The sequence below is a fragment of the Poecilia formosa genome, unplaced genomic scaffold (assembly GCF_000485575.1).
Source record: "Poecilia formosa unplaced genomic scaffold, Poecilia_formosa-5.1.2 Scaffold169, whole genome shotgun sequence".
NCBI lineage: Eukaryota > Metazoa > Chordata > Actinopteri > Cyprinodontiformes > Poeciliidae > Poecilia > Poecilia formosa.
In genome coordinates this window covers 1,164,801-1,174,622 of record NW_006800108.1, presented here as the reverse complement: position 1 = coordinate 1,174,622, position 9,822 = coordinate 1,164,801, and the positions used below count along the sequence as shown (strand labels likewise).

At 37.2% G+C, this 9,822-nt stretch overlaps 1 protein-coding gene across 5 annotated transcripts in view; it reads right to left on the bottom strand.

The window, feature by feature from the left end:
• Positions 1 to 306: 306 nt before the first annotated feature.
• LOC103146857 (brevican core protein-like) overlaps positions 307 to 9,822 on the bottom strand; it is a 30,215-nt gene continuing 20,699 nt past the window's right edge. For 2 of the 5 annotated variants that reach the window (XM_007564932.2, XM_007564933.2), the window contains exons 8-14: positions 7,056 to 9,311; positions 3,537 to 3,644; positions 1,882 to 2,040; positions 1,684 to 1,766; positions 1,324 to 1,468; positions 1,032 to 1,214; positions 307 to 947 (exon numbers count right to left, since the gene is read on the bottom strand). In XM_007564932.2, the coding sequence (XP_007564994.2) occupies positions 826 to 947; positions 1,032 to 1,214; positions 1,324 to 1,468; positions 1,684 to 1,766; positions 1,882 to 2,040; positions 3,537 to 3,644; positions 7,056 to 9,311 (3,056 nt within the window). In that variant the 3' untranslated portion in view covers positions 307 to 825. The remainder of the gene's footprint in view (positions 948 to 1,031; positions 1,215 to 1,323; positions 1,469 to 1,683; positions 1,767 to 1,881; positions 2,041 to 3,536; positions 3,645 to 7,055; positions 9,312 to 9,822) is intronic. The other 3 variants (XM_007564936.2, XM_016677933.1, XM_007564935.2) reach the window with 3 other exon arrangements.

Here is a 9,822-nt window from a genome sequence, read left to right as displayed (position 1 = left end):
ACATCAGAGCTCGAAGAGGTTCGGATTCCAATATGGCGATGCCTAAATATTCATTATTTGTAGTACCACTTGCAAAGATTGTTTTAAGTAAATCCCAGACATCAGGCATTGGTACCAGTTAGCACTTCATTAAACACTTTGGTTTTAGAGTGATTTATTCAGTACCTATCTTCTAAATTTGAACTGTAGGTAATTTTTTAAAGTCTTTTGTTTGTCAAAGGTGCTCTGTTATCGTCAGTTGGAGCTAATTTGCTACAGAGACAGAGCAGCAATAGGGGTTCGACATGAAACAAAGTCAACACAGAGTGAGAGTAAAATAGACTGATTTATTCTTGGCTCTGTTCTACAAAACTTTATTACAACATAAAGCCACCGAACAAAACTGTGTCTGTTTGATCTTAAAGTTTCCTGTTGGAAAAAAAATGTGGACGGTAATTTCAGCTGTGAAAACCAACATATACAACATTTCTTGGTATCTGATGACTCACTTAGAGGTGTCAGGATCTTTGATAAAGTAGGAACATGACACAATAAAAATCTAACTCTGCAAAAGTGTCTTAAAAGCTTAGCACCATTGTGTGAAAAGACCCTAAACATAGCAAAAACCACAACAAGAACAATTGTTAGGAAATATTTAAAGATCAGGCCTAATTTGGGGGTAATTAAATTCCACATGATGAGTTTACAATATCCATAATCATGGATGCACATTCTTATCTGAAGCAAATTTGAATAATTTTCCATCATTTTTTGTTTTTGTGGTTCATTATTCAAGATAATTTACATTTTGTCATGGTACCGTAACCAAACTGTATTTTTAAGGTGTTAAAACTTGATGTCCCAGTACTGTGGTGTCTCTTTAGTGGCTTCAAATTCAGTTTCAGCTGCTGAAAAGTTGCTGTCGGTTTGCGACAACATGCCAAGGTGCTGCATAATTTCTCCACCTTCTGGATTAAATATGAACAAAAAAAGAATTAGACATGATTAACATGAATAACTGGGTATAGTTATGGAATAAGCTACAGTCTCACCAGGGATGCAGAGGATTTGAGGTCTCTCCCATCGGCCTCCTGACAGACACCTGACCACAGGGTTCAGTCTCTGCTGGAAGCCCTCTGAGCAGCGATACCGCACAACTGCATTGGTCTCATATCTCACTCGCGTTTTTCCAAATATGGACGCATTCCGGACTTTTGGTGGCGGGCCACAGGAGGCTGTTAAAAGACGGAACAAATGGTGATGTAATGGCTTCTATCAACCAGTAGAGGGAGCTACAATCTCAGGTTCAAATGATGTCTACTCCGTCTGATTGGCTGAACTTACAGGTGCCTTTCTTGCAGGTGTATGCCAGGTGGTAGTTGCAGGGTACGTCACTCCAGCGGCCGTTATCGTGCCACACCATCACCACGCAGTCTTCTCCAGACAGGAAGTAGCTGTCAGGCTGCCCTCTGTACCAGTTCTCATACAGCTGCATTGATTTGGAGAATAAGTTTGAATTTGAAAAAAGGGGTATTTCACTCATACATTTTAAATTTGAATTAATAATAGTTTTAAAAATTATTTAGTGGAGTTACAAAACTTTTGAAAATGTACCAAAAAATACAATTGATTGACTTTGTCATAATTTTGTGTGATGTTTGTTTGTTTTTTTTTTGTAAAAGCCGTGTGTCTAACTTTTCTCACCAGTGGGTTTCCGTCAGACCAACGAAAATCGTCCTCAACTGTCTTATCGTTCAGACCAGTCCACTGGTATTCCTTGTAGTTACCTAGAAGAGTCATATCCCAGTTCAATCATAAAATAAAACACACCCAGAAACCTTTAGAAAGTCTAAATTAAACTCTGACAGGAAAGAAAAGGTAAACTGGACATCGTGGCCCTACTGTTGATGTAGTCCTGCTCCTCTGGGGTCATGATGGACACCAGATGAGCTCCTTGCGTGCGGCAGTGCCTCTCTGCCACCTCCCAGCTCTGGCGCTGGCTGAAGTGTCGATAGCAGAAACCGTGAAATTTATCCCAGCCTGGTTCACATCGCTCCAAGTCTGAAGCACAGCAGGGAGTCAGGAAAGCACAACAAAGCAAGCTTAGATGACTCAGCAGGTTCTGCACTAAATGAATGCTTAGTTTTGTTCATTTTGTGATAATTAATGACTCAAGAGAAACTGTGCCCCGTTTACTTTTATTCCACACGCTGCTTTGCATGAAATTAGAATAAAATTATGATAAAGATGTGGAAAAGTCGTTACTGTACATTAAATTATTTTTATTTTCTGTTTTCATATTGCACTTTGCTGCTAGCAGAGCTGAATTTCCCCACAATAAAGAATATTTCTGTTCTTTTCCATCAGCCGTTTAGTAACCTCACTGACCTGATTTTGCTTTATCAGTCATGGACAACAACCACTACTCGAAGTGTCACTGTGTCTCCATATTTTCTCAAACAACTCAAAATCTTCATTCTTGGCATTTTATATGTTACAATGTGGATTTCTTTGCACTCTCTCCTGAGAGAAACTCTCTCCAATGAGAAACTTCTGCAACCTGAGTGCAAGCTAACCTAAATCTGCAGCTAAAGGATCCAGAAGAGTAACTTAAAAACCCATCTAGGATAGCGTACCTTTATTTACAGTTAATCGTGTAACTTATGACAGCTATGTATGTTGAAGTAGATTTAATACTGATTTTAATCAAAAGCTGCATCTGTAATGTATCAGTTAAAGGGGCTGTTGTGGTCATTTAGAGTTTTTTAGGTAGTTAGAATATAATGAAGCTAGTATTTAACCTAAATCTGCAATTAATGTTTGTATTTGGAATTGATGTGATTATTTTTGATAACTTTTAGACCCTCCAATTAATAATAATAATTTAAAAAAAACTAAGAACACACCAGAGGTCGTGGCAGAGATGTTTTTAGATTTTCAAAATAAAATTTTTTGGTCATTTTCTGAACTTGTAAGATCAGATCAAGTTAACTTTGGTTTGCATCTAAGTTGTAAGAAATGTTTAGTTATTATTATAACATTTTATTTATTTTTTTAAATCAAGTCGGAAGTGCATTTAAGAAACAAACCACCTGTTTCCATCCACTGCCTTTTTTAGGGATACTTTTAATTGAGTCTTAAATTTTTCTTTGCATTTTTCCTGTAAAATATTAGTTTTGGGTGGAAAAAGTCCTACATTGACTGATCATGATCTAATTTTTGTTTTTTAAACAAGTGAGATAAACATTTGATACCTCTGTGTATAATCGGGTTGCATTTCTACTGTTATAATTACACAAAATGTCTTTTGTTATTCGGATTGTTCCTTAGCCTGACTATGAAACAGCTTAGAAAACTCTGTCATTGTTATAACCGTGTGACTTTAATATTGTTGTTTTTGTCAGAATAGACCAAGAAACCACCAATTCAAAAAAAAAAAACAAAAAAAACATGTCACAGCCAAAACATTTAATAAAATCAACACAACACAGAAAGGATCCGACTAAATGTGTATGTTCTTCAAAACTATGGAAAGCAACGACAGGCAGGAATCTCACCGCTCTGACAGAACCTTCCTCCGTATGTCGGCAAACAGAGACATTTAATGTGTCCGTCCCGCTCAGTGCAGGTCCCTCCATTGAGACAGGGATCGTCCAAACAGGCATCTGAAACACAAGAGAGGGGCTACTGCAGATCAATGTTGAAATAAAAACCACAGATCTGACCCCACGTGGGAAAATGATCAGTAATATTATTTAAGCACACACTAGTTTAAAGGTAGGAATCCGTTGTTTTATACATTTAATATTAGTATAATTTCAAATGTAGGGCACAGAATTAAAGACAAAATGTAAGCCAAGAGAGGACAGGGTGATCTTTTTGTCTTCTTAGATCCTTCCTTTGTCATCTTCGTTCCTTTTTGTTCTTCTCCTAAATATTAACCCTTTAAAATATCTAATTTTGTTTGCACAAGGCGCAATAAGCAATTTTTGCTTCTCATGAAGACTGTTTTCAAAAGGTTTGCAGATAAATACAGAAGTTGTTTATTTTTTGGCAATCATGTTCAGTATTTTTATTAAAAGTATCCACAGTTTTTTTGCTAAGGTCATGAAAAATTGATAACATTATTTCATACAAAGTGTTCACTCAAGCAAAATGTTACTGAAAGCTTCAGTGCACAAAACAGAAAAATATTTGCTTTGTCACATTGAGATGATAGCTTGCTTGTTTAAAGCCTTGAAAAGAAGAAAGAGAGCTCAAAGTCTGGATTTATTTTAAAAAATATGAAAAGAAAGCAAAACATGATATATCTGTATAACCAGAAATCAAATATTTAACAACATAAGCTTTGTCTTGTCATTATGTTCACTTTCACATAAAGCTCCTTTCAGAAACATCTCTGCAGTGTATGTAAAAGGTAATAACTACTTTTCACGACACAAATGGGAATCATATGCTCTCCAGGCGTAACTGTTGTCAAAGCTGAGCAAAGGAATATAAATAAAGCGTGGGAAACCACAGAGACTCCTTTAAAGTCTAAAGGACCCCGTCCTCTCATTAAGATCGTTTTACTCATGTTTATGTTCACTAAAACATCAAAGTTTTACTAACTTGGCAAAGTTTATCTCAGTGGAGATGTTTTCACTTTTCTTCACCGAAAGGGGAGATGGTTGTTTATGCACCACTAAAATCTGAAAATCAAGGCTGCAATTGGTATATTACTAAACCAAGCACCAGTAATTGCGTGATTATTATTTTTATTTTAGCAAACGAAAATGGACAACTTCAGCCTTTAGAGGACAACAGAGACTTAAAATATATAAATCTGCGAAAAGTCCATCTCCTTATACATGCATTGCTAACATATTTAAAACACTTTGTTTTCAGTGCAGTTACTTGAATAAAAGGAACAGTTGTAGTATAAACACAGACAAATAAAACAGAATAACAAAACAAAAAAACAAGTGCTAATGAAGAAAATCCTGTTGTAGCAATTACATAAAGTATATGGAGAACTATAACCAGAAATGTATTTTAGAAATGGCTCAATATGGCCACAAAATAACAAAAACAACTAGTTTAAATAATTATGACTATACAAAATGTAACCAAAATTGATATTTCTACTTATTTGTCACGTATTCTTAATTTTCGCAGGGTATTTCAATATTTAAAAAAATCCAAATTAAATATTGTTCTTAGATTTTTAGTGACAAATGCTTAATATTATGGTAAATGTGAAAATTTATTCATAAGAAATTAAAATATAATAGTTTTGACTGTTTCATGTTTTTTATTATTGTCATGAGTATAAAATGTTTATACTTCTTTGTGGGATGAAATATTCACAAAAACTTTCTTTTTTGCATTGTTCTGTCAATAACTGAACACCCATTTCTGACTAAAATAATAATAATTTAACTTTAATCTATTACATTGAGTTCAGAATAAAAGGATCTTATTTTACTAACACAATAATAGCACTTCGATTAAATGGATTTCTGTCAAGCAAATTTTATACAAGCTTTTTTTTAAAAAAGTATTTTTTGTCTTTTTTTTTCTTCAAAGAAATTAACATCTAATACCTCAGGATGTAGAAACCGCCAACCATAAAATGACTATGTTTTTACTAATGTAGACAGAAATAAAATACACCAGAATTACTTCTTAAAAACACAACACACATCCTTGAAAATCATGAATAAACAACAGGCAATATAATTGTGAAATATGAAAAGGGAACAGCTTAAAGATAATTAAAAACAAGGTGCTAAACACTAACAAGCAGTGGCAGTTCTTGCATGAATGGCGACTGTGCTTATCCCTCCTCCCGCCTCTTCCAAGCCAATCAAAATGCAAGAAAGTTTCAAAATGTTCTGAGTTCTTCATTTGATATGCTCAAAACCATTAGAAAATCTGGAGCTTGTCCTTCCCCCTTCCTATTGCTGCCCTGGGCAACTGCCCACATGGCCAACCTCAAAAACCCCCACTGCTCACAACAAATTGTGAATAAACATGGGTTGTGCTTCTAAACCTTAACACAACGTGTGCTTATGTTATCTGGAGAGGCAATATCAGAGAACATTCCTGTCAAAAAACATTATTCTAGTTGCATTGGTCAGTGCTATCACATTCAAATTAATTTGTTACATTCCTAAATTAGGCTACATGCACACTGCAGCCTGAAGTGACCCAAATCAGTTTTTTTTTTTACCTTAATACGACTTGTATTCGATCTCCTCATGACCATCTGAACGTCAGAGATCCGTATCCGATCTTTTCTCAAACGTGACCTGAATCTGAACGTCATCCACACTCGACAAACGTCACTATTCTACTTCCTAATATGCGCAAGCAGGAAGAAAAACAACAACCACGGCGGACGATAATGCAGGTTATGTTGTTAATGTGCTGGCTCCGATCGGACAACAAAATCGTAAGCTATGCTCCACCGTTAGCATCCACGTTTACTTCCGAAAACACTGAGCTCTTCCTCTTCTTTTTTTATGGCAGTTGGCAAAACACTGAGCAGGCTCACTGTGTGACGATAATGCGCTCTCTACTGCGCATGCGGGACACTTTCAAGTAGTTTGCAATTCACATTGGAGATCACACACAAGTCGCATATATGACCTGCAGTGTGAATGTAGCCTTAGTTTCAACATTTATGCAAAACACATTCTGATTTCAGGGGCTATTGCCACCATTCTTGTACTAAAACATTCATTCAAACTTATCTGTACTTCACAGAAGTCAGTCTTTGGATGAGTAGGAAATATCATGCAAAAAAAGAAAAAATGTTGACAAAATGTCAACTGTCCCAGTGTGAGTAGCAGGAGAGCAGTGAGGAGTGTGGGAGTGTTTTAACAGGGTGAAGCGTTTAGGAGTCAGAAAGGTGTGAGGATCTGTTGAGACAGCAAGTGAAACAAACAGGGAGAGGGTTTTGATTTTGGGGGAGATTTTTGTTTTACAGAACATGGAGGAAGTTTGTCAGAAAATTAACCTGGGATTTTAGTGCATCAGTGTGCTGAGCAAGAAGAGGACGGTTAGGTTGATAAGAGTGGTTTTAGCATTACCTGAAAATGCCCCTGTACCACCTACAGCTGCCCTCTCTTTGGGCAAGTTATGCAGGGTGGGTGGCTGGGTGAGGCTAATGTCAAGATCAACCACACCGTGATCCAATGGTGGCATGAAATGGTTCACCTTCTGGGTTTCTGTCGTCTTATGGAAAGTGTGAGGTCTTGTGGTTCTTGGGCTCCAGGTGCGCTGGGGCACATATGTTGGGGTAGAAATGGTAGGGGCAGAAGACATGGACTTGGTATTCATTGAGGGCTCGGACACTGGCATGAAGGGGGGTTTCTGACTAATCTTTACACTATCCAGATGCTCCTGAGGTCCAGTTGTGGTAGTCAATAGACTCCACTTAGATGTTTGAGTATTCACAGGTAAGATTGTAAAGTCCTCAAGGGTTGGTGCAACATCAGTTTCCTCTTCGAAAACAAGGATTGGAGTAACTTTAAGTTCATCAGTCACAAAGGTTGGGGTTACTTTGGAGTCTTCTTCAGGGGCACCAGAGAGATTAGTAATTTCCTCTGAATTTTCAAACTTTAGGACATTGACTTCTTTCTCCTGGAGAGGGATTTGGGTAGATTTACTTTCCTCATAAATCAAAGTGGGGTCAACTTGAGCTTCTTCCTTAACACTTGGTGTAAAACTAGCTTCTTCTTCAAGAACCAGAGTTGAGTCAAATTTAGCCTTTTCTTCAAAAGTAATGTTTGGGGTAACTGTGGATTCTTCATCAATGACAACTCCAAAGACTGGAGTTGGGTCAACATCAGCCTCTTCCTCAAGACCCAAAATTGGGGAACTTGAAGTTTCTCCTGTAATTTCTGGGTCAACTTTAGATTCTTCTTCAGCGGCAGGGGTTGATGCAGTTTTAGAGTCTTCTTCAAAAGCAGCTGTTGTGTCGACTTTATTTTCTCCAACAACCAATGTTGGGATAACTTTAGCTTCTTCTACTGGGACAACAGTTGGGTCAACATTGGCTTCTTCTTCAACAACCAGAGCTGGCACAACTTTATTTTCTTCAACAACCAATGTTGGGATAACTTTAGCTTCTTCTACTGGGACAACAGTTGGGTCAACATTGGCTTCTTCTTCAACAACCAGAGCTGGCACAACTTTATTTTCTTCAACAACCGATGTTGGGCTAACTTTAGATTCTTCTATTGGGACAAAAGTTGGCTCAACATGAGCTTCTTCTTTAGGAACAAAAGTCAGGTGAACTTTAGATTCTTCTGCAACTGTTGGTTCAACATTAGTGTCCTCTTCAGCAACCAGAACTGGAGCTACTTTCATTTCTTCAAGGACCATAGTTGGGCTAACTTTAGTCTCTTCATCTAGGACAACAGTTGGGTCAACACGAGCTTCTTCTTCAGAAACCAGAATTGTTGTAACATTAGCTTCTTCTGCAACATTTGGATCAGCTTTAGTTACTCCTTCAAAAACTGGGGTTGATGCAATTATAGTGTCTTCTTCAAGAGCAGCTGTTGGGGTTATTTTAACATCTTCTCCAAGAGCAGTTGTTGGGGTTCCTTTAGGTTCTTCTTCAGCAACTAGAGTTGGGACAACTTTAATGTCTTCAAGACCCAATGTTGGGCTAACTTTAGCTTCTTCTACTAGGATAACAGTTGGTGTAACTTTGGTTTCTACTTCAAGAACAAATGTTGGGGCAATTTTTTCAGTGCTTTGGCTAGCATTAGCTTCTTCTTTAGGCACAGCAGTTGAGGAAAATTTAGCTTCTTCTTCAATTGAAGTCGACTTGTTCTCTTCCTTGCCAGGGGTTGGGAAAACTATAAAAGTTTTCTCAAAAGGTGATGCAACTTTAATACCTTCCTGAAAGATGGAAGTAACTGTTCCAAGTTCAGATCCACTTGCTTCTTCATAAGAGCTGCCTAATGTCTGATACTGTTCCGCTGCAAATTCAGATGGTGAATGAGAGACATTGAAGTCCTCTGGAGATTCAGTCATAGGTAAACTTACTCCAGAAACTACCTGTTCAGGAGCCTGAGTTGCATCAACCTCTTCTGTGTCTGAGCTTGTACTTCCTTCCTGTCTAGAAATAGTGAGTTCCCACAAGTCTGATGTCGTGGTGTGGATTTCAAAATCCAATTTGTCCACATGGCGTGACACAGAAGAGAGGGTTGGATCGGGAGCTTCCCTCTGAGGTGTGGTGCTAGCCACCGCAGAACCCACCGGTTTAGCGGTGAATCCAGCTGCAGAGGATTGAGACGAGGATGTGAAGGTGGCTGCTTCCGTTTCAAATTCTCTCTCTGAAAGAAAGGATAACATATTTTGGATTACAGGTATGACAAAATGCTTAACTGATAAGAATTTCCTGAAATAACATTATCTGATATAAATATCAGATGTGTAAAGCAAAAACAGTGGAAATCTGGATAAAAGTCTTCAATAAAATTGTTTTTGTAAAAGTTTAAATTGATTTACACATTGTCATAATTTCAACTTTGCACCTAGTTTTCTAGCTCTCATTTAACCTTAAACAAATGCACCTACATTTCAAGCACATTTTGCCCAAGCAGTTTAGTCTTGCAAAATACTTTTTTTAAACACAAACCACTAAAAATAATTTCAGCTCAAGTCATGTAAAAATATCAGAAATAAATCAGAAAAGCTTCTCATAACTTAACACCTGGCACAAAAATCCAAAGTAAAATACAATTTGTGTGCATATATTTTTACATTAAGCATCTTGATCTTTGTTGGCTATTGTTCAGAAAATTATTTAAAGTGGCTAAACATGAAATATAAACCAATAATTAC